The 23938-nt window shown below is 39.4% G+C and overlaps 2 protein-coding genes across 2 annotated transcripts in view; both read left to right on the plus strand.

The window, feature by feature from the left end:
• Positions 1 to 2085: 2085 nt before the first annotated feature.
• LOC121355831 (secreted frizzled-related protein 5-like) lies at positions 2086 to 5412 on the plus strand. Its single transcript, XM_041471583.1, has 4 exons — positions 2086 to 2372; positions 2907 to 3076; positions 3930 to 4022; positions 5102 to 5412. Exons 1-4 carry the CDS (start codon positions 2086 to 2088, stop codon positions 5410 to 5412), a joined length of 861 nt encoding a protein of 286 aa, XP_041327517.1.
• Positions 5413 to 6840: 1428 nt separating this feature from the next.
• Positions 6841 to 23938, plus strand: part of TUBGCP6 (tubulin gamma complex associated protein 6) — a 39880-nt gene continuing 22782 nt past the window's right edge. Inside the window, exons 1-20 of the mRNA XM_041471496.1 lie at positions 6841 to 7350; positions 7574 to 7640; positions 8490 to 8624; positions 8938 to 9034; positions 9682 to 9779; positions 9856 to 9960; positions 10158 to 10226; positions 10858 to 10984; positions 11467 to 11532; positions 11893 to 11952; positions 12331 to 12420; positions 13122 to 13228; positions 14836 to 14903; positions 15387 to 15654; positions 16287 to 16377; positions 17765 to 17850; positions 18341 to 18394; positions 18995 to 19079; positions 19524 to 19709; positions 21478 to 21637. Of these exons, the coding sequence (XP_041327430.1) occupies positions 7287 to 7350; positions 7574 to 7640; positions 8490 to 8624; positions 8938 to 9034; positions 9682 to 9779; positions 9856 to 9960; positions 10158 to 10226; positions 10858 to 10984; positions 11467 to 11532; positions 11893 to 11952; positions 12331 to 12420; positions 13122 to 13228; positions 14836 to 14903; positions 15387 to 15654; positions 16287 to 16377; positions 17765 to 17850; positions 18341 to 18394; positions 18995 to 19079; positions 19524 to 19709; positions 21478 to 21637 (2083 nt within the window). The 5' untranslated portion in view covers positions 6841 to 7286. The remainder of the gene's footprint in view (positions 7351 to 7573; positions 7641 to 8489; positions 8625 to 8937; positions 9035 to 9681; positions 9780 to 9855; positions 9961 to 10157; positions 10227 to 10857; positions 10985 to 11466; positions 11533 to 11892; positions 11953 to 12330; positions 12421 to 13121; positions 13229 to 14835; positions 14904 to 15386; positions 15655 to 16286; positions 16378 to 17764; positions 17851 to 18340; positions 18395 to 18994; positions 19080 to 19523; positions 19710 to 21477; positions 21638 to 23938) is intronic.

Here is a 23938-nt window from a genome sequence, read left to right on the forward strand (position 1 = left end):
GCAGGTTGTGAGACAGTTACTGAGAAAAACACAGAGAAAAACATCTAAATAATTGAGAGACCAAATACTCTTATCTTACTCTGTGTTTTATACCATTTACAAATCTGCATGTAATACCATGCTCCACGTGCAAGAGAAAGGCTTCTGTTACCAGAGATCTTGCCACCTACTTTCAGATAGCAATGAGATGAGAGAAGTATTACAGAAGAATGTCATTGGAGACAGAGAGGAATTTGATTAATTTCATAAAATTACAAGATGAAGGGCTGTGCAGGTGGCCCAGCCTGGACCTGCCTCTCCTTGGGTTAAGCAACTTTGTGAAGTTGTTTCACTGCAAAATGGTAGCAAGAGGAGCTGTGGGAAAGTGTGCCCTGCACACATACCTGCATAGATTTAGCAAGGATGGAACTTTTACTGCAGGTCTAACTTCCTGAGAAATACATGGAGCACCTGTCAAAGGGAAGATATCACCAGGCCTATGTCAGCCTGGTTAGCTATTCAGTTCCTGTGCTTTGAGGTGAGGTGAGGGATGCAGAGGAGCCACATTTGCTGGGGAAGAACACACCATTCGGGCAACAAAGCATGAGATGAAAAACTGACAGTTGTTTTAAATAAATTTTTAGTTCCTGGGACCTTGCATACTGTCATTTTTTCCACTTATTGAAACAGACACTGTAATTTTATTAGTAGCTCAGAGTAAAAAAGGCAGCTAAGGAGAAATCAGTAAGGAGTTGTCTCTGGTTTCAAAGATTTGTAACAAGGATTAGTAACCTAACCTTTAAGTATAAATATGCAAATGATACGTGATGCATTGTCTAAGGATGCTACATCTCAGTATAAGCACAAAAAGGTATAGTTTCTGAAAAAATGTATTTCAATCAAGCATCAGTAATACTAGATGATACACTATTATGAACGTACTTAATTTAGTCTAATATCAAGACAGATATTTTTCAGTACATCCACCTACAACTTATTAATAAATCATGTAAGCAGGTGTGGAAATAAAAATTAACACCCATAACTAACTGGAAAAAAATATTTTCATCAAATAAAAAATCTCCACAAAATACTTTGCTCAGATCTTCAGCTTTTAAAATTCACAATCTGACTTTTCTATTCATAATAGGTAACCTATGCATCAGATCCTTTTTCATCTTAATTGGTTCCCAACTTCTTATAGCAAAGAGCTGTGCTAACAGTGATAACATCATTTTTTTGGTGCTATGAACAGAAAAAGTACACATCTGGTATAATTTGCTTTCATACACTTTAATATAATTATAATCTATTAATAAATAGTTGAAATGCTGCATTATTTGAGCATTTTTTAAATGTAGACAGCTTCATTCAAAATAACAAAAATGTGTAACTGCTTTTTTCCTGAATAAATACTGATAGTCACTGCAGTGCTACAAATTAAATTCTGTATTTTCAGACATCTATTAAAATTAATAGAAGTTGAGGCCTTTAGCATGTCACAGAATAGGAATCCAAATTTCCAGTAAAATACGTGATTAATAGCAGACGTCTTTCTCTTTTACAGTGCTTGACAAAAGAAAGTGCCTCTTCTACATTGTAAAACTGTGGAAGAGACATGGGCCATTAGCACAAGCAAAACATTTTCACTTGATAAGTCAATCTGGGCTGTTTTTTTCTGTCATGTCAGCAGTGTCTGAAAACAAAGGAGACACAGAAGCCCCAGGAGACAGCATGTCTGCCCAACCCTTTTTCTGGGGGACCACTTAATTTGTTTTTGAAAGCACAGCGAACCTTCCAGGTGTCAAAGTTTAATATGCTACATAGCATGCTGCAGCCACTGACACCGTGGGACGTTCGAAAGGCTCTTCCAAATCAGTGTCCTTGGGGAAAATACATCTATACTTTTTCTCCACCTCCCTGGCTGTCACAACAATCCCTTGATTAGGCAATAAGACCTGGTCTTGTCTCGAGTGATTTGATAAGTAGTTGATAACCAACAGTTCATTAAGCTCTTGGGATATATAAGCCACAAGGTTTTCAGCATGCCTCTGCACTTGAGTGGTTTGACAGCTCCCTGTTCAGCAGCCCAGGAGTCACTGGAAGATGTTATTGACTGCAAAAATACTTGTTTTGGCCATGAATGGTTTCCTAAGAGTGGCAACAGCCTTGGACATTGGATTATCCACGAAATGCGTAGTGATACCCAAGGAGATGGGCATGTGCCACAAGATTGGATACTCTGAAATGAGACTTCCCAACCTGATGGGACACACAAGCATGGCAGAGGTTATCCTAAAATCCAGCACCTGGCAGCACCTTGTACACACAGACTGTCACCCTCACGTGAGGACGTTCCTGTGCTCCCTGCTTGCACCCATCTGTTTAGATACGTAAGTATCACAGCACAGTACAAAACCAGCCTTTATTTGCCAGAACAGGAATGAAATCAAATGAATGTTTATCGTCATCTAAAGGTGATCTCCACTTTTTCTGAAGTAATTCTGTTAGCTTTTTTGTATTCATCAGGAAAAAAAAAAGTACTGAAAACTTGTTCCACTTCAATTTTAGTTTGCCTGGGGAGCGTGAATGCATGAATGGTGTTGTCAAAGGATATAATGTTTTATTCTGTTACAGCTGAGCTTTATTCTTATTCATTTAGGGTTGAAACACCTACAGTGAATAGAATCAGCCTCATACTGAAGCTTTTCTCAGGTTGCCATAAATGTATTTTTAAAATCATAACTAAATATTGTAAGCTCAGTCCATACATAGACCGCTTGCATAATTTGCACAGCTGCTGCTTCAATTTTATTATTATTGAAGGATGTTAAATGTCAGCAAGGATGGTGTACTTTGCCCAGGAATCACTGTTGCAATAGTTTCTGTTGTCACTGAGCTGACAGCCTGGCGTTCCTCCCGCACAGGTTCATCCATCCCTGTAGGAGCATGTGTGCTGCTGTCCGTGACAGCTGCGCCCCCGCGCTCCTGTGCCACGGGCAGCCCTGGCCGGCCAGCCTGGACTGCGATCGCTTCCCTGGCGACGAGGACACGTGCCTGGCACCGCTGACCAAGGACTATAAACACCTGAACAAAGGTAGCTCCGAGATGCGGAGGGGAGGGTGGCCGTGCCCTGGATTCCTGGGAATCAAGGAGATCCCAGGGACGCTGTTCCCAGCCATGCTGCGGTTGTGTCAGTGCAGCCAAGTCCGGCTTTCCTGCCCCACGTGCAGATGGGTGGCAGCGCTGGCAGTGCCAGCTGCAGCAGAGCTCCGGTGCTGAAGTCAGCGGTGCAGAGGCTGTGCTGGCGGTGCAGGAAGGCAATCATCGCCCTGCACGGCTGTGGGCAGTGTCACACACAGCAGCACACCGTGCTGGAATTGTTCTCAGGTCTCTAGAGACTTACCAATGGCCCTCAGCACAGATGCATTTTCTGGTACAACAAACTGGTTCTCAGATCAGCTTAGGAAAATTGGGATGATTTTATCTGATTTTCCTTAAAGAAGCATGAGTTATCTTGGCATAAATGTTCAAATCTTCAAATGCACTCACATTTAATAACTCTATGGAAAAGAGTAAGATTAAGTTGCTGCTAGCACACCCAAACTCATATATATTCACAGGCTTAGTGCAGCTGAACCCAGAGGGACTGACAGAATCCCACTGTAGTTGTGTTAAAAATTATGCTGTATTTGTTACCTTATTTGTGCTGATAACTGATCTTGTTAGTCAGAACAAGAGCTGAATGGACATGGAAAATGAAACTCCTTTTCATCTCTAGCCTTGTTTTCAGAGAAGTGTGTTGACTTTTTACCTATTTTCACCCTGTATTTGATGTGTACCTTGTCTGTAATTTCTGTGGTTAAACAGTGGGTTCTTAGCTTTGGCAGCAGAAAATTAAAACTAATTATTCTAAAAGATAACAATGAGACTTTGTAATTTCTTATCAGTCCTACCAAAGCCTACCTGCCAGACTTGCCCAGCAGTGGAGGAATTCTCTACACACAAAAGAGTTCTTGAAGTTTTCTGTGACAGTAACTTTGGTAAGTCCTTGCTGATGTCCTTACCTCATGTCAAAGAGACTAACAACTCTTCTTCTAAGTGCTTTAAAAGTAGGATTACAATTACTGACAGTTTCTGCGGGGATTTCAAAGGATTAAGAGTTTGGCTGCTAATTTAGCTTTAGGTTGATTTTCAGAATAAGTTATTTCTAATCTAAATATAAGGAGGATTTATTGTGCATGAAAGATTTATCAATGATCTGGCTTCCAACCAAATAGCTGTTCTGGTCTAGTTGGCTACAACATGCCTTATGGAAACTATTTCTGTCAGAAGCAGTCAAATAAACAAATGCCTTTTATTAGCATTTAAACAGAAAGTAAAGCTTTAGTGTTTTACCAGTGTATGGTGTATCTTTGCTACTTTCGCAAATGAGTTTTTGTGATACCTGACTTACTGAGAAGGAGACTCAGAAAATCATATCAGGAGAAGGAATTCTTACTGCCTGTTGTCTTTTTGGAGTGATGAGTGGAGTTTGCCCTAGAGACTTCCTGAAAAGCCTTTGATGGCAGTGCAAAGACCTTCAGCGATCTGGCTGGCATTAGATCAAGAAATACAGACAAATGTCATGCTAAAAAGTGTTGATGGAGTCAAGTGGGGTAGGTAGATGCCTATAATGAAAAGGAACTATCTAAAAGGGTGGTATCAGCAAGCCATTTTTGCCTAGGGATTCCACACATGGACAAGGTGCGTTTCAGGAAAATTGCTTGGGCAGATGCTGGGCAGTTGCTGGGCAGTTTTCTCATACAAGAATAAGATCAACAGCTTACAATATGTAATTACTTGAAGTCTGACATAACATGGTGATGGTAAAAATAAATTACTTACGCTTGTGAAAATATTTTTTCCTAGTCACCTAATTCAATGGGAAAAAACCCCAAGCCTTTACTACATAAAATTTATTTTTCAAAATGCTTTAAACTTCAGCTGAAAAGGCCTCACCATACTCTGTCAACATAAATTATGATCATATTTTTTAGGAATTTTCCTGTTTTCACTGCTACTGTTTTCTGTTGCATTTGGGAAATGGTCTGACTTGCATTTCCTTTTCCTTTTTCCTTAGCAGTGAAAGTAAAGCTGTCCAAGAAGAGAACAGCATTTGAGGACCAAGAGTATAACATTGAATGTCAAGTGGAATTCATTACCCAGGGCTCACTGTTGCCCTATGAAACTCAGAGTATGATACAACAGTGGATGCTAATTAATGAAAAATGTATAGAGAGGATGACTCCAACCCACCGTCCCATGGTGTATCTCCTTGTGGGGAACATTGAAGAGGGCATCCTTTTAGTAAAACAGGTTTATCGCTGGCAGAGGAAGGACTCCCAGCTGACTTTCGCCACCCAGAAGTGGAGACACCATAAATGCTTGTAAATATTTATCATATTATTTGTAAAAAGATTATTATATTTCTCATGCCAAACCTATCTTGTAAATAGGAATGTATTATAAGTTGAATATAAAGCTTTCATTTCCTTTTAAATGGTATTGTAAGTTGAACTCAAACCACATTGTTATCAGGCTTCCTTTTGGTAGTGTTACAGCTACTCTTGTCCTGTTTGAATTTGGACAGCTATGGATAAATGTTCATTTGAGCTATGATTAAAAAAATATTGTAATATGTGCAAAACACAGCACAAAGCAGTTCAAATCCAGCTGCTTTCAATGTATTTGTCTACACCACTCGTTCTACCATTTTCTCCAGTTATCTAAACTTTCCCTTGCCTAATGTTTCATGAATCCACCTCATTGTCACCCGTTGGAGTATTTTGAAAGGAGGCAGCCCTCTGCTGGTTGCTGTCACCAGAATCAGAGTGGAATAAAGAGGAGAATAATTAACACGGTATGTTTGGCCCCCACGCAAGAGGATTTGGTTAGTGGGTGTCATAAATCAGATCTCTGCTACTGAAAAGTCCCTTTTCATTTTCAGACACATTACACAAGTTAATTTATAAAATTTACCTGTTCTCCAAGTGATCTGCAGGGAACTAATGAAGTCAAAATATATAAAAAAAAATAAAATTACACTAGGCACATGATTAGCATCCTCATGGTCAGTGCAATACACTGACATTAAAGACTACACGAAGATGGACAGAACTTGACTCAATTTTAGCTTTATAAATGTGTATAATAAACACAGTAACAGGTGGTAATACATAAATTAGAAACTATTTCAATAATACAGTGTCTATTACTAGACTTTCTTGAAACCAATACGGGGAAGGTTTATGGGCAGTAGATCTCTAAAACTTGCACCTGTAATGATCTGGGTTTTGCATACATTCCCCAAAAGTGCAGGTTTGTATCAGGTTATTGAATGTGACGACACCTGTTCCATCACTTTCTATTATAAACTGGATACTAGTAGAAACCGAGGGGACAAGCGGTCAGTAATGGGAGAAGCTGTGTGCACACAGGTGCCGGCTGCCGCGGCCCGCCTCGGACGGGCAGGAGCGCCATCAGCGCCCGGACACGTCACTCTGAGGAAACGGAGGGGTCCTCCCTTCAGTCCAGGCTCTTGCTTTATTTTTCGTTATGCCAGCGGATGCCACACAGCCCGGGGCTGTGGGTTGTTTTGCTCTTGGGTCAGTTCCACGCTAAAACCCCTCCAGCGGTTGCACTCCCCGGGCACGGCCCGGCTCCGCAGCACGGGCACAGCGCGGCCGTGGAGCTCCGCAGCGCGGCTCGAACCGCGATTCGAACCGCGGCTCGAACCGCGCCTCACGCCGCGCTCCCGGCGCGCCCGGGGCGGGGCCGCGCTCGGCACGCCCACAGCCGGGCCCGGGACACGCCGCCTCCCCGGCCTCCCCGCGGAAGGCGTCGGCCGGGCTCGGGGCCGCGCTGGTTCCGTGAGGGGCTGGGGCTGCGCGGGAGGCGAGCGGCGGAGCGGAGCGCAGCGGAGCGCGCCCGGGGCCCAGGGTACGCGGCACCGCGGCCGGCAGTGCGCTCGCATCCGCTGTTTTTTTTTGCCCGTCGGCTTCTTTATCTCTCTTCAGCGTCTCTCTGGGGTTTGTGAAAGACCCATGAAGTTCTAAAGCAAACAGACCCTGTCGGTGTTGTGCGCGTGGTGTATGAAATCCTGTTGTTCCTACTTTGTGTCTTTGTAGCTCAGGTTCTCCCCCGCGGCTCTTGGGCCTCCCCTCGCAGGTGAGTGTGTGTGCGATGGAGGGAGGAGGCGGGCTGGGCTCGCTGCCTGCCCTGCTTGCACGGGCGCGTCGGGGAGCTGGGGGTACCCCCGCGCAGGAATGCCACCGCCCGGCTATGGAGCACTCGGCCCTTGTGGATCCTGCCTGCCCGCACCCAATTTCGGTGGGTGCAGTTTTGTGAGAATCCGAGCCCTTAATATTTTCCTTTGATTTAATTCTGTAAGTACAAAGTCTAAAGTACAAAGCTGTCATGCAAGCAGGTATGCTCTGTACTTATTTTCTCACTATCTAGTGTACTAGTAACTGTAAACTTACTTAACGTAAACTTTGAGTTTACTTCTGCTGTGAAATATGTGTCTTGGTGTTTTTGTTCTGCTCGGTTGTAGCAATGGCTTCAGGAACAGCGCTGGTTTATGATGAGGAGATGACCACTCACAAACTGCTTTGGAGTGAGTAAGTCACTGCTGTTCTTTTTATTAATGGATTCTTATTAGGACTCATGAGGGCAGTACCAAATAAGTGCATGTTTTGTAAATGTAATAGTGGTGGTATTAATATCTGGTGGTGCTTCCTGTCATTTCTGAGTAGAAAGAGTCTTTAAGAGGAAAAAAAAAATTATTCACAATTTGTATCTAGATACTGTAGTGATTATCTGAAACTGGATTTGAGAAGCTGCAGGCATCCAGTATGGGAGGCCTTAACAAGAGTTGTTAGGATGAGGCATCTGAGTAGCCCCCTAAATAATGTGTTTTAAGCTAATTAAATTATGTATAAAATTAAAGTATCATTGACCTTGAAAAAGTGTGTAGATATACTCACTCAGCTGAAACATGTCAATTACATTCAGTTAGAAATTTGTATATTACTTAAATTTGCATGAACTGGAGGAGTTCCTTTGCATTGCTCAGAGTAACAATCCGTTGTTGTCTTCTCTCCCACACCTGCTTCTCTTCTGTTCACCTTCTTTGTAACCTACAGCTTTTAATTGCAGCATTCCTGTGTCTGTAGTCAAGCTTAGCAACTTTTTACCAGTGAGAGAAGAAACAAAAAATGATTCTATTGTATTGTTTGTTTGGGGTTTTTTTAAGATTCGTTTTTGCTTACATATTTTAGAATCAATTTCTGACTCAGTTCTGAAACAGAAAATACTTAAAGATTTTTTTTCCATTTTTACTCTCATGTGTCTCTCTTTGAGGGTAATGAATTTTCTTAAAATGGGGAGTTAAAAGCTAGGCTTTATGAAGTGTGTTAGTTACCTGTGCTGGTACAGTATTACAGTAATATAATTATTTTTATTTTTAGTCCCATTTGTGATATTGAAGTGCCAGAAAGACTTTCATCCTCCTATGAGCAGCTTAGAAGTTACCATCTTGTGGAAAGGTGTGTCCGTGTGCCTGCCAGAGAAGGAAGCGAGGAGGAGATCCTGTTGGTTCACAGGTCTGAAACTTAACTTTCATTCAGATGAATCCAATGAAACAGCAGATCTCATACCTCCAGATTATATTTTCATCCATTTGAAAAGACTGTTCCAAAATGCAATGGCTTCCATTAATTTCAATGGAAAATGTGTCACAATGTGGAGTATAGCATAGGTGCTGAATTATGAATCTGCTATTCCACAAAATCTACACTGTCACTCTGTGGGATCTTAAGCAGTGAATGCTGATTTATACATAGGAATACAAGCAAACGTCTAAAAAATATTTATAGTTGCTTACTTAAGTGTTGTGTTAATCTCTTTCCTCTGCAGTTTGGAGCACTTGGAAGTGGCAAAAAGCACTCAGACAATGAATGAGGAAGAACTGAAAAGGGTCTCTGAAAAATATGATGCTTTTTTCTTTCATCCGGTGCGTAAGTTAAACTGCTTCCTCTATTGGGAGTTACAATTTATTTGTGTTACTGCATCTGAGTGGCATTTTTCTAAGAAGGGGAAGATTAAAAATACTTGTTTTGCTACTGATGTAGTCTCACGTTTATTTATGATATTGTCATTTTCTGTTTCTAGTTTAGTATAATGCTGTAATTTAAATTGCTCAAGTGTCCTGTCATCTATTTTGTAATTGTATCACACCAGTATAATGCACTACTCAAATTTTAGCTCCATTTTTGTCACTTAATGTCACTGTAGACCATTAGTGACCTGCAAATCACATTTTTGTAACAATTGCTCTTAAATGTTGTGCCATGAAATGGAGATGAAGTTTTCTGTTATGTTTCTGTAGGGTTTCATTCCTTATTTTCAAAGATGCCATGTTATTCCACTCAGTACATCCATCTCACATTTTTGACTGCTCCACAGAGAGCATCCTTGTAAAGATTATGGTGACCACTGGTAATGATACGGGAAAGCACACTGGAACCTGTGCTGTCAAGTTGCGTTTCAGCTATCTTTGTGTGGCTTCAGTGGGGTAGAATTATGCCAGGACAGTTTGCTGTTGGGATGCCAGAGCATTCATGGCTGCCTTGTTTAAGCTGATGAGTTTCTCTTTCTCAGAGCACTTACCGCTGTGCCAGACTAGCAGTAGGAGCAGCTTTGCAGCTGGTGGACGCTGTGATGGCAGGAAAAGTGCGCAATGGAATGGCGTTAGTCAGGTAGGAAAATAAGTGAGGAAGTTTTCACTTAGAGAAGTTTCTTCTGTTGTGAATAATTTATAAAATTTTGGTTCAGACCTCCAGGTCACCACAGCCAGAGAAACGCAGCTAATGGGTTCTGTTTGTTCAACAACGTTGCTATTGCAGCAGAATATGCAAAACTGAAATATGGTCTGCAGAGGTAAGTGCATGGTTGACTCTAGAGAAGCTTTTCATGTGTAAAGAACAGTTTGATGTTGTCCTAGTTTAGATTAATGTCTAGAGCTTTCTGGGTGTCATGTTCCTTTTGGTTCAGAAGAACGTTTTTCATTTATACTTTCTGTAGATTAAGATGCTGTGGCTCTTCCGCTGAAAGTTTTCTTTTACTGATCTGTACAGAATCCTAATTGTTGACTGGGATGTGCACCACGGGCAAGGAACTCAATATATATTTGAAGAAGATCCAAGGTTTGAAGGATTTTTTTTTTCTTTAATGTCAGCTGTTTATAGATTGCTTGCCTTTCTAGAGAATAAGATTTCTTAAACTTCTAAAACTAGAATCTTGCGAAACATTCACCTTCTTATTTTAGTCTCTCTGTTTTTCATTTGTTACAAAATAGAAGGAAATACCTAAACCAAAATAAAATGTAAATCTGTTCTGCTTTAAAGAATAATAAACAAAATAAGCAATGTGATTACCTTGGTTTGCCACTACTGAGGTAGTAGATCTATTCTCTGTTCATGAATCTCTCAGTTCAAGTCTTCAAGTAGTAGTTGGATAAAATATATTAACTTTTTTTTTTGGAAGAGCAACGTAAGTAGGTTCTAGAAACAAGCCTGCTGTTCTGAAAATTCCTTATATTTGATCTGTGTAGAGTGCATGCTTATAAGACATTTTTAGCATGTTAACTTTTAGGCTAATTTCAGCATAGGACCTACTGTACCAATTTTCAGTCTAAATCCTTTAACAGAACGGAGGAGAAAGGATAGGATAGTTTTATTTTCTTGCTTTCAGACAATGCAGTCTGCAGGTTCAGGATATAAAGTAATTTCCACAATCTTTTTGTCAAATTGGATTTTAATTTTTTTTTATTTTCAGTGTTTTGTACTTTTCTTGGCATCGCTATGAACATCAGGAATTCTGGCCATCACTCAAAGAATCCAATTATGATGCTGTGGGTCTGGGAAAAGGAAAAGGTTTTAACATAAATTTGCCTTGGAATAAGGTAAATATTGTTTACAGCACAACAAAGCCAGTGCAATAGTTTTGTATCTCATCCTTTATGTAAAACTTTGTGAGTAAGTGCACTGCTTCACTTGCTTGGCAAATGTCTTACACAGTGTATATCCTTCCTGTCAGGGGAAGGTCTGCTGGAAAAATATGGCTCAGAATGTGATAATGTTTAAAAAATAAAAGGGAGAGAAGAATTTACACACTCATTTTTACTTGAATATCTTGGCTAGCTATCAAATCAAAAGGTGTTTCAGGATACAGTTACATCCATCCTTGTTTAGCAGACAACTGAAGCTCATTAAGATTAAAAATGGTGGATATTTATGCACTTTAATAAAATAGAGGATTTTTTATTGTACTTCATAAGATTCCCTCATCTTTCACTTCTCCTATCTTTCCCTGAAGTCTTGAAGTACATTAGAAAATTTATCATTCCAACTGGAAAACATGCCCTGTGTTTCTCATGTTTTTCAGGTTGGGATGGGAAATTCAGATTATCTCGCTGCATTTTTCCATGTGTTGCTTCCGATGGCTTTTGAGGTAATTTTTTACTGCCAAAGTGCACTTCCTAAGTGTTTCTAAAAGCAGGTACCATTGAATATTTTACAGAAATGCAGTAATTGCCAGTAGCACAGTTAATACCTTTATTCTGCTGGTATGATCTCGCTCTGATCAACTGAATAGTATTTATGGAATTTTAGCTTTTAAATATTCAACACAACCATCTGCAACTTCTCCAGCAGATACAAAAATAGCATAAAAGGGTAATGTATTCAAGGAGAATCCTTACTTGTGTTCACATTCAAATTGATATAACAGTTGATCATGGTACAGCTGAAATCCTGTACAAAATTGAAAATAGGACGTAAAGGTGTGCTGAAACTGTCTCTTTTATAACAGTTTGATCCTGAACTGGTTATCGTCTCCTCTGGATACGATTCTGGAATTGGTGACCCTGAAGTAAGTAACTTGAGGTCTTTGTGTTGTCAGTCATGAATCTATTAGGAAAATATTCCTACTGTTTTAATGTCCTGTGATTGATAAGTGAAATTCACTTTAATCAAGCTAAAAATACATGCTTGAATCTTTAGGCTGACCCAAGTTCATTAAACATTACAACAAGACATGTAAAGACAGATTATCCCATAAGTGTAATTACTGTGTTGGTTTTTTTCACCTTCCTTAAATGCAGCTGGTTCAGCATTCTGTTTGATATAATGAGAGGCAAGTGTTCTGGTATTCCATCTCAGACTTGGGTACTTCAGATTGTTTGTTTGGGTTTCTTACCAGTGTTTTTGAATCAAGGTGTCATCTCTTAATATTTTTTCTTTGGTTTAGGGTCAGATGAATGCCACTCCTGAGGTGTTTGCCCACCTTACCCATTTCCTGATGCAGTTAGCTAATGGAAAGCTGTGTGTCATCCTAGAGGTAAAGACTTTTGAAATGTGCTTCCAGGGGAAAGGTCTTTGTATTAGAGCCATTTAGGGCAAACTAGAAGCTGGGAAGCAAAACTTCTTAACAAAATAATTTCTTATTTTTATCTTTCTTTTGAGTACCAGGAATGCAAAAATGGCTAAGTTTTGACAAGCTCTTAGACTATAGTTTTGAAACAAAGGAGCCATATGCTCATAATTCAAAAACACATATCTTTCATAAATCTGTTCAGTTCTTGTGAACAGTTATTAGTCCACTGCTCTTGACAGTCCCAAACTCATTAAAACGTACTTAGTATGTACCTTTAGATGTATTTAGGCTGTGGGAGATTTCTCTTGAACAACCATTTTAGAGGACAGTGATAGCATTTGCTTTCTAAGGAATCTTCCACAAGGACTGTTGAAAATGGCATGTTGTAGATGAGAATGGAGAAGGCATGTGTTTTTTTGGCAAAGTAATGACTGATTTCTGAATTTATTTGAACTATGATGAAGTGAGTTCAATCATGGGATGCCAGCAGGTGGCCACTAAGTTACTGTTTTCATATTGCAAAATCATTGACTTAGATACGCTTGCATATCATCTTCTGTTTCTGTAAATACAGATACATTTCAAAAGGATAATTTATTTTCTACCTTGAAATTCAGAGAGATGTTAAAATACTTGTCCCTTAGTTGATACAAAATACTTTTTAGGGTGGATACCACTTGAAATCATTGGGTGAATCAGTGTGCATGACTGTAAAAACTTTGCTTGGAGATCCTGTACCTCAAGTAACTGGAGAAATGGCACCTTGTCTAAGGTAAACTATATAAAGAATTTTAGATCAACTGATGTGTTTTTTTAAAGAGACTAAAAACATGCATGCTTTGAACATTTTGCTGGAGGTTTTAATATGGTAGTTTATAATGTATTGTTTTCTACTTTGGATAACTTTCATTTTTAAAAAGTCATCCAAGGTACAGCTTTATATACTTATGTTTTTGAAATTACTTCAAGTTGTGAGATCTTATAGATAAAACTATAAGCCACTTTATCCTTAGGCCCTGTTATCCTATAGAAATCCATCTCACTTGAGACTGAGATAACCCTGCTGTAATCAAGGTAATACCAGTTATCTATAGCCAGTATTTGGGAAGGTATGCAACTGCAAGGGTTGGTGCTTCAGACCCCAGAGCCACTTCAGTTGCTGTCGTACAGCAATAGCTGGGGCAAACCTTTCTCTCACCAGTGAGAGTTGATGCTGTGCAGTGCCAGTCTTGATGAATTCTTGTGTTTCTGGAGTTTGGAGCATCAAGCCCTGGGCTGCAAAAGCACTTGACTATGTAGAACTGTACCAAGATAATTAAATTTCAAGTCTAACTTCTTTTTAGAGACACTAAGACTGTGTGTGTACAGTGGTGGAATATGACCTAGTAAAGCATTCTGAACATTGGGCCTTTGTCAGTCCCACATCTATAGAGTGTCTTTCTCTCTACCTGTCTGCACTATCTCTTCCACATCTCCATGCTCTGTCCTCCATCTTTCTCCCAGCTCAGTAGCTGTCCTGTCCTTTTTCCGGCAGAAATGCTCCTCATGCACTTTAATGGCAGCACCTCCCAGTTGGCTGTGTTAGTTAAAACTCAGAGCTTGGATCAATCAGGGAAGCAGTGTGGATATACATAGATTGTGGGCTGAGTTTCATTTGGTAAACTGATGGAGCAAAACTGGTTATTTTGCTCCTAGCACATCCCATAACCCCTCTGTCCTCTTTTTCTTCTCTACCAATTGTGGTATCTCAGATTGCTGTCATCCTGTGTCATAGAGAGTTGATTGCATACTTATCCAACATATCAGTCCAGCTCCTGAACACCTGACAAGTAATCTGCAGGTACACGGAATTTCTTCTGGCTTTAACACGACCTGAATTCTGTTTGTATGATAGCTGATGCAATGGGACCGTGTGCCCATAGTGCTGCAAATATCAGTGATAATAAAAAGGAGACTTCAACACAAAGAATAGCAGGGTATGTGATTTACTTAGCTCCTGAACAGACTGTCTTGCTTTTGAGTCAGTCTAATTAAATCTTTACATTGTGTGGATAAAATCTCTTGGCTACACATTGACAGCCAGGACAAATTTTTCCTGAACTCATACAGGTGTGCTTCCTCCAACAGCAGGGCTGGGATTTCACTCAATGTGTAAATGTGTGTACATGCTGTGTCCGCTCTTCACTTGTCTTTTTTGACTCTCTAATCTTTTCAAGCAATGTGCCTATTGACTCTGTTCTGTTTTGTATTCTTGGAAGAAATCAAAGTTTGTTCTTTTTTGGTTGGATTTTTTTGGTTTTGATTTTTTATTGAGGTAAGTCATGATTCCTCTTATGATTTTCATTATTGCTAATACTGTTAATCTGGTTTATTTTTTAGTGCTGTTGAATCTATTCAAAATGTGAGAGCAGCACATAAACCCTACTGGAAATGGTTGGCTTATGAAGGTAGTTTCTCTTCATTCAAGCAAATATTATTGATAAATGGATTTATACAGAAATTGAAAATTATTAAAGTTAATACCAGTGGACCAAACTAATTGAACAAGCAGTTATTCGTCAAGTGACTGATGAAGCAGTATGAGGCTTCATTTGAGGTCATGTCTTTAGCTGGTCTGAAAAGAACTCTCTGATGCTGCCAAACATCATGCCAAAAAGTAGCACTTTGATATCTTTGTTTGAGGATGGTGTTTTCTTTGTCAAAAATAGGGGCATAAGCTTCATTACAATAGATGACCTTTCACTAGATGAAAAGAAATGTAGTAGCACTGAAGAAGTAACATCTGTGTCAGGAAACATTGTAGCTAGTGCATGGGAGTAAATATGCATACTGTGAATACTGATGTATTCTATTTGTGAATAAATATATCCAAATATTAACACATTGCTTAGAAACTAATACCTGTGAAACCCATCTTTCTTTTTCTCTAGATACGTCATTTTTAGAAAATTTGAGCACCAAATCAGACTTACTAAAGAAGGCTAATTCAAATCCCTCCACAGAAGATGAATGTCAGATAACTAACAACAACACTGTCAAAGTAGAAAAGTTTTTGGAATTGCACATGAAAAATATTCTATTTCCAGTGCCTCCCATCAAAACAGCAACAACTGGCTCTGAAGGTTCAGAACATTTTCTTTCTGAACATGTTCAGCTGGTGAAGGAAATGGATGAAACAGAAATAAAAGCTCTTGTCAGGTTAGTCCTATTTATTTTCTTTTCCACAGAAGATGAGAGGTCTCTGTACAGACTGTCATCTAGCTCTGTGTCTGCCATGGTCATCTTTTTGGCCTTTGTCTACTCAGTTGCAGCCAGAATTTCTTCCTTTATAAATAAAGACATTTGTGTTGTATAGTACTCATAGCCTGAGATCCTTTAAAGAAATAATGAGAATACTTTTTTCTCTATTACTCTTTCAACAGAGATAGGACAGCTAATGCAAATATATTAATTTAGAAAGAGATTTTGCTGGGATGCTGTCTTAAAACTCTGTACTCACTTTTAGCTGGAAAAAATACCAAACTGCTCTGATTTGAGAAATGCAATGTTTAGTCCTGTCTTAGTCTAATTTTGACAGAACTCTGTTTGCTGAATATCATCAGACATTTTTGTTTTCATTCCAATGCAGAATGGAGGCAGGTTTAGGGAGATGAAGACTGTGAGGCACTGGTGTTGTCATCTTCGTGCTAGAGCAGGTTTCTGAGAATCAATGTGTAGCACCTATACAAAATGTACTTCATTAGTACTAACTGCAAAGCACTTTACCAGTGTCCTCTTCAAAGACAGTATTGCCTCTAACCTAGTTTTTCTTCATATTATTTATTTTACAGTGGCTTTTATGCAGACCTTGTGAAAGAGGACAAAACTTTACTCTCGCTTGGCAGTGTGTTTGTGATCCTAGATAAAATACTTAAGAAGGAGGTAATAAGATACTGCCTTGGTCTTGGGGGTGGGGGTGGAGTGGGATTCCTCTGATTTTTTGTTTCTACTATATTGTTACCCAGATACTAGTTACTATTTGTCTCCCAAGTCCACTAATCTCAGCTATAATGTGTTTAGCTATGAGAGCGAACATGCAAGATGAGAAAACTACCATTTAGGCATAGCTGTTAACCCAAATCCATCTTTCTAATAGTCTTTGGGCAGCTCATTGTCCAGACTTTCTGTAGGTAGTCACAGAATACGAGCCCTTAAGAACCTTCTCATTGCTCTCAGACTCATGGGGGAGCCAAGCATTGTCTTCCAGTTAAGGGGAGCAGAAGTTGCTGTATCAAGCACTAGTGAGCAACAGCTAGAAATCTGAAGAGATGCCAATGGTTTTCCTGTCTCAATGTGCAAAGTTTACATGGTAAATTTTGACTTACGTGTGCATGCACACACATACTCTTTAGTGTTGTTTTCAACAGCTCTGCTGTATGCTCTAATTCTGAGCAGAGTAATTCTAGTTCAGTGTTTTGATTCTTGCAGGGTCAGGAATGAAAAGAGGGCAAGGCTTAGAGGGTGCATCTTCACATTTATGTGTAAAAACTTGGATAAGCATAGAAGAACTGAAAACAAGTTTAAAACATTATGTCATAATAAGTCACTCTTCCTTTGAGTGAAAAGCTCTCTTTAAGGTACCAGGCCTGCAAGGAAGAATAACTACCACAATGGCCTCTTTCTTCTAAGACATCTTGCTCTTGGAACTCACATATGAAGATCCTGGGGACAAATTTCTGACATTATAAACTCTATAAATAGAGTTTATAAAATCTATAAATAGATTTTAAGAAATGGTAAAAAGAAGTAGAACTTTTAATGAGTTTCAGATACAAGTAAACTTTTTATGCTGACAAAGAGGAGGAATGAGGAGGGGAAATACATCTTTTTGCTTAGCTTTTATGTAGAGTTCAAAGCACACACCACAAATGAACACTCAACGGTTGACTGAGTAATGTGGCAATTGTATTTTCCAGAAAATAATAGCTTGCCTAGGTTAAAGGAAGAGTCAGAATATTCAGGAACAACCTCCTTTTCATAGGGTGTATTTTTCTGCACGGTTTGCAGACTATACAGAGACCAGTAAACATGGCCTTCCCCTGGAAAAGCTATTTTTACAGTTGCCTTCTGGTATAGCACCATACTTTTGAAATAATAGTGCAGTTTATGGAATAAATAATCAATAATGGCCAATATAGATATAATACCAATCAATATAGTAAATAATCAATTATGGCCTTTTTGTAGAAAATAATGAATACAGCTGTTACACTTAAAAATGACATGATCTTTTGTAGCATTGCTTCTGAATGAAACATGTATTTTCTAGGTGTGTAATGGAATTGCAGCTTCACCCACAGCTGCTCTTTCTGCTGCTGTTGCGCTAAGACATTCTGTTCGTTTTGGATTTCAGAGGTGAGTTTGTGTGTTTGCATTTAGAGTCCTTTGACAAATACTAAGTGTGGCAAATATGGCAAATTACCTGTGAAACCTTGATTTTAAAACAAATAGCATGCCCACACGCATAGCATTTTCAACATGTAATCCAGGTAACAGTGTATATGCCAGCAATAACCTTTTGCCTTTCCAAAGGCAAAAAATTTGTAAGGATGATGTCTGTGCTAGCCTACACTTCCTTTGTCAGATTTCCATTGGCTTTGGCCTGGGGACAGTTTCTTGATTTTTGTTTTTCTTCCCCAGATTTTTGTTTTTCCTCCCCAGTATTTGAAGGAAGAAATGGGGTTCCCTTCAGCTGCCCTAAATGTGTTTTATTTCTACTTTTAATGGACCAAATTCAATATACATTCTTTTAAATTATTCTAATCTACACACAAACTTTCATATAAATCACACTAACTAAAAAAAAAAAAAATTGCAAATATATGTAAATTTTTGTTTCCTGCAGAGTGCTTTGTGTATTTGTTGGAGACATGCAGATGATACCAAACACAGAAGATGGGTGAGGCCTCCCTTTACAAGGGTTTTCTGCATGTTCATAGGTGTCTGTATGTGTGATGAAATCTGCACTAAGGATCCAGTCGTGAGCTGACATTTATGAAGTTTAGCTTGAGACATAATACAAAACATCCCCAAAACATATTCAAAGAGAAATTATTGTCTCTAAATGCTATTTCATACATTTGGTGATAGGTTTGAAGTATAATCCTCCTGTATTTATGGAAATTTCGATTGTTATTGAAAATACAACATAATAAATAAGGCAATTGTTAATTAAATAGGAGATCTATCTCCCCTATAACTTCAGGAGGCACATATTGCTGATGCAAAGTTCCTTACTGAAAGTCTTCTTTAATATATAATTTTTTCTACCTCCCCGTTTTCTTAAAAGTAATTTGCCAATAGTCTTTAATCATCTTTTTAAAAATGTAATACAAAGTATTTCAGTTTTAATTGTTTACATTTCTGAATGTACTAATGCAAATAGTTATTTGCTCCTGCATTATGAATTAGTATTTAAAGAATGATGAAAGGAAATACCCCATTTTTATCCCATTGGGAAATAATTGGTTAAATACTCAAGTGGGGTTTTTGTTTACAGGAAAATGCTTATCATAAATATCTGTGAGAAAGAACAGTCTAGAAAGACCAGCTGCAAACACTGTATTTCTCTAAACTGGAAAGAGGTAAGATTCACTTTCTAGAAACAACATAGGAGGAAGGGTTTTTTTTAAACAGTAATAATAGAATATATTTAGAAATTTATAAAATGACATTAAGAATTGCACCCCTTAATCCACTTTGGACCTTTGAAAATGATTCCTTTTTTTGCCCTTGCCAGGTTACTACTCCTTCCCAGAGCTTTAGAGTGTATTAGAATGCATGGGTTTGAGGAAACCTTCTGTAGTTACTGCAGTTCATCTTCAGCAAGGCAGAGTTACACTGCAAAGACATTAAGGAAAAGATGAATAATCCTGCATGTTTAATATAAAAATTGCTGGGAAAGTAGATCAGTATCCTGTTTCCTAGGACAATCAAAAGCTTTATGAGAGTCACCCTTCTGTTTTGTTTTACATCTGGGAATTTGGCGCTTTATATTTGTGCTAACCGATGTGTTGTTGTTGTTAAAGGATGCTGGAGGAAATGATTTCTTTTCTGCTGTACTTGGATTCATTCTTCCTGTAGCATATAGTTATCAACCAAACCTAACAGTAATAGCTGTTGGCCCAAACAGGACCCTTGGAATAAGTGGGATTTCTCTGCTTGTTTCTTTACTACGAGGACTAGCAGAGTCTCAAGTTTTTGCTGTGATTGAGGTAAGAAATGGTGCTAAGCCGTGGTACTTCAAAGTGTATGGCTGAGACACTGGTATGAACTGCTTCAAGCTGCCCAGTAGAAAATACTGGCTGTATTTATTGTGTCTTTGGTACCCCTGAGCTCACAGCACAAACTGCCCAAGGTTCTGTCTGTCCTGAGAGCAAGACAAGACACAGCTGCACACCGAGCTGTAGGCAGCTGTCACAGCCTGCACAGTGGAGAAGCCGAGGCATGAACACAAGCCCATGGTTTTGTCTGTGGACCATAGATGTTCTGTCAGTTTGCCACATTTTTATCTGGGATCCACAGCTCACTTGTCTCCTGGAAAGAGGCACTTCCTGTGTATTAAATCATCTGGCTTCTTTCCATCAAAAGTGATTGAAAGCAGCCCGCTGTTCTGTTCATAACAGACCACTAAATTTCCTCTCTTCTCCTGGGTGTTGTGCTTTGTCACACACGACTTCTAGCCTCCAGAAGATATATCAGCAGGGCACATATCCTCCAAATGAACTTAATTGGGATAATACATAATTGAGGGGCAGAGTACCCCAGCTTTGTGTTTCAGGTAGAGAGCAGGGAAAGAAAATAAAAAATATAGGGACTTTGCCTAGGCTAACTTTTTCCATGTGCTACCACATTAAGGATGCCTAAATATAGGAGCTGGAGGCTGTATCCATAGCAGTGATCAGTGTCAGTGAGTGTATCTTTCATGAATTTGTCTAATCACATAAAGAACTCAATTTCCACTCTTGGCCTCTCCAGCATCCTCTGGTTGTGAGTAACACAGTTTCTCTGTGTGATCTATGAAACAGTAACTTTTGATTACTTTTGTGCCTTCTAGTTCTTCAGTGAGAAACAACAAAAAACTGTTCATGTATGCTTATTCTAATCTGTTCCCCAGCAAGTACCCAATTAAAGCCTTGCTATTCATTAAGCTGCCAATTAAGTGGATTTTTGACATAATTTATTCTGTAGTTTTCTCAAATGTTGTTTAATTTACAATACTGATACATAAATTGGCTAAGCTAAAATAATTTGTACATTGATATGCAGTATCCAAAAATAATGTATTTGCACACTACTAATTAGGAGTATGAAATGGAGAAAATTACTGATATTCTGAAGTGTAAGCTCAGACAATAAAAGGATATTAGGCATGTTAAAAAAATGATTGATACTTTTACCAGGTAGCTCTATAACAGGATCATGATTTTCTAATGCCATGTGCCTGGCTTTTTAGAGTACTTGAAAAAATGCTTCTCTCTTTTAAAAACAAAATAGTGTTACAGTCTTCCAAATATAATCTTCATATAGCATCAGCCTTTCAAATCCAATTTCTGCAAGGAAATGGTACAGATTTAGACTGTGAGAACTCCAAAAGAGTAAATTCCTTGAATAAACAAAATATATTACTATTTTCCTCTCATAGAAAGTAAATGATGCATGAAATAAGCAGCTCCATGCTCCCCTTAACCCCATAATATTTTCTGTCCTTAACCCAGCATTATTTCTTTTCAGGCATAAAGGGAAAAGTGAGATTCTTTCTCCATTTGAAAGAAACAAGTTTTACAACAGATAAAAATTAATTTACATTTTTCAGAATAAAAACCCTCCATTTGAACACATTTTTATTTGAAAATGGGAGATTGCTCATTCTTGCTACTAATACTAGCAATTGAATTACAAACGTTTGTTTTCAAATATTTCATGTATCACTGAAGCACAAAGAGAGCTTGGTTCACATGGGTATTTTTTCTTCCTAATTAGGACACAGAGATAAGTTTAATGCAAAGTGTAGCCAAAGCATTAGTGGGTGCTTCTACTCCTCCCTTTGGAATTTATGTACCTCCTACCCAAGAAAAAGTAAATAAAATAAAAGCATTAAGAGACCAGTTTCAGCAGGAATGGAAAATGCTTCAGTGTTCAGGTAAGCTGTCTGATTTTATCTTTAACTCTTGTATATTGTTAGTTTCTGAAAAGATAATATATAAATATAGCTGGGTCCTGCAAGTCAGTGGGACCAGACTGATCTACTGTGAAACTGGTGAAACTCTGAATGCTTCTAATTCTGCCACTTGAGCCGGAAAGCACCAAATAACAACTCTACCCTTGGGACTTAAAATACTGGTACTCCAAAATTTTGGAATGAAATTACCAAACTATGTGCTTAAAGAATGGGTAACAAGATGTGTCCTGGCTCTGATTGCTGATGTGTTTTCTGAACATAGTGCCAAACCAGATGATATTTTTAAATGTTTAACTTGTCCATGAATAACTCAATAATGATTAGTCATGCTGCAAGTACAGTTACAAAGAGTGGAAGATCAGGCGCTGCATTTGTAGAGGAATCAGGCCAGGCAGGTATGTGTGTTTTCAAACATACTTGTCTAGAAATATTTCTTTGCTGAATGACTTCTGTTTTTCAACAAAAAAAAAAAAAAAAAAAAAAAAACCCAAAAAACCAAAAACAATTATCCAGATGGGCATCTCTAAAAGAAAATGTCATTCTCTCTTTCAGAAGAAATGCCCAATACCAGGGGTCTGGTTCCAATAACAATATTCTTGTTGGGTCAGGAATTGTGGTATGAGCTTGGTTAATAACTGGTTTTCTTACTGCTATTCTTTTCAGTGGAGGATGGGATTTCCAGAAACTGATTTCACTTCAGAATCATTTTGCAAAGAAGAAGAAAAGGAAAATATGAGGACTTCACTCTGCCCTCATTTCAAGCATAAATTCTCAGTATAACAAATAAGAACTCCAAATCTCCAGAGACGTAGTAGTGGCTTAAGGCCACATCATGTAAATTCTCAAAATTAAACAAACATCCCAAGGCAATAGCCAGGATATGCCTTGTTTTGTAGTATTCCGGGTATGATTGAGGGATCATTTTCAAGAGCACTTTTTTCTTATTGTGACTTCAATAATTTGACCTTTTGATTTCAGACACTTCAAATGATGTTTATACTGGTGTTCCTACTGGGTTCAACTTTATATCATGCAGAATAAATAAATGTCTTTGCAGCTGTCTTTTTAAATTGTTCACAGTGCTTCCCTTCTCATTTGTTTTGGTTTTCAGATATTGCTGGAGGGAAAATTATACGCATCCTTGGCCATTTTGAAATTAAAATCTCTTTAAAAAAAAAAAAAAAAGCTATGTGAAAGATTTTTCACAAAGAAGAGCTGAAGAACATGAAGATGTTCTGTTTCAGTTTAAAGTTTCTTTAAATCGACCTTTGAAGTCCAAAAAGATATTTAAATTGGAAACTGGCCCATCACCAAACTTTAGCTTCAGCATTTTCCCTAACAATTTGTTAGGAAAATTAGGAAATTTGTTTCCTGACAGGAGCTTTTGCCATTCTCCCCTCTGGCCCTGTCTCGCCTAAACAACGCTTCCTCCTCCCTTTTTTTTTTTTTTTTTTTTTTTTTTAAACACAGCAATTTAAATGAAAAAGCATTTTCTGAGTAATAGCTCAGCTCTTTCCCGTTTCCCTGCCTTTGTTCAACGGAATTTGTAGTGTTTGAATCACATCAATGTTGCATTTTGGTATGTATCTTTCTAAGCCTTTATTAACACATGAATTATGAGGGGAAACAGTGTACTGTTGGTTAATTTGTTTGCACACACCGTCCCAAGGCTGCAGTTGCCTCCCGCCGCTGGGGCGCAGCGTGGGTCACTGCTTTCCGGCGCTACCGTGTTGTTATCCATTTGTCAGCTGAGTCGCGGCAGCGTTTAGGGTGAGCAGCGCAGGAATGGTTCAAAATTCACGAACGCTCCAATCGGCGTTTTCCGTGTGGCGCTCGGAGGTGCCGGGGCCGAGCCCGCTGCGGCAGCGCCGGGCCTGAGGGGCGGCCCCGCGGGGCTCCCGCGGCAGCGGGGCGGGCCCGGTCGCGCTCGGGTGACGTCGGCGGCGCCGGGAGGAGGCGGCGGCTCCGTCCCGCTCCCGCTGCCCGGGGAGCGCCGCAGGTACGGCCCGGGCGGCGGCGGAGGGGCGGGAGGGGCGCTGCTGGTGGCGGGGGGCTCGGGGGGCTTGGCTCGCAGTGCTTGGGTCCCGCTGGAAGCTCAGGGTGAGCCCGCCCTCGGCAGCTCCGGGGGTGCCGGCACCCGCCTCTCCTGGGTGGGTGCTCCCGAGTGCCCCGGGGATGGCGGGGGCCCTCCAGCCCAGCCGTGAGGCCGCCGCCAGTCACCGTCACCGCCCGCGTCTTGCCCACGTCCTGTGCCCGCGCGGC

The sequence above is a fragment of the Pyrgilauda ruficollis genome, unplaced genomic scaffold (genome assembly GCF_017590135.1).
Source record: "Pyrgilauda ruficollis isolate IOZ18807 unplaced genomic scaffold, ASM1759013v1 scaffold27, whole genome shotgun sequence".
NCBI lineage: Eukaryota > Metazoa > Chordata > Aves > Passeriformes > Passeridae > Pyrgilauda > Pyrgilauda ruficollis.

Bases quoted from the DNA above. Each gene is read 5' to 3' on its own strand.
- LOC121355831 (XM_041471583.1), top strand. From the start codon at position 2,086: ATGTTATTGACTGCAAAAATACTTGTTTTGGCCATGAATGGTTTCCTA. The intron at 2,373-2,906 runs GTAAGTATCACA...CCTCCCGCACAG, and splicing joins GCACCCATCTGTTTAGATAC to GTTCATCCATCCCTGTAGGA. The intron at 3,077-3,929 runs GTAGCTCCGAGA...ATTTCTTATCAG, and splicing joins CTATAAACACCTGAACAAAG to TCCTACCAAAGCCTACCTGC.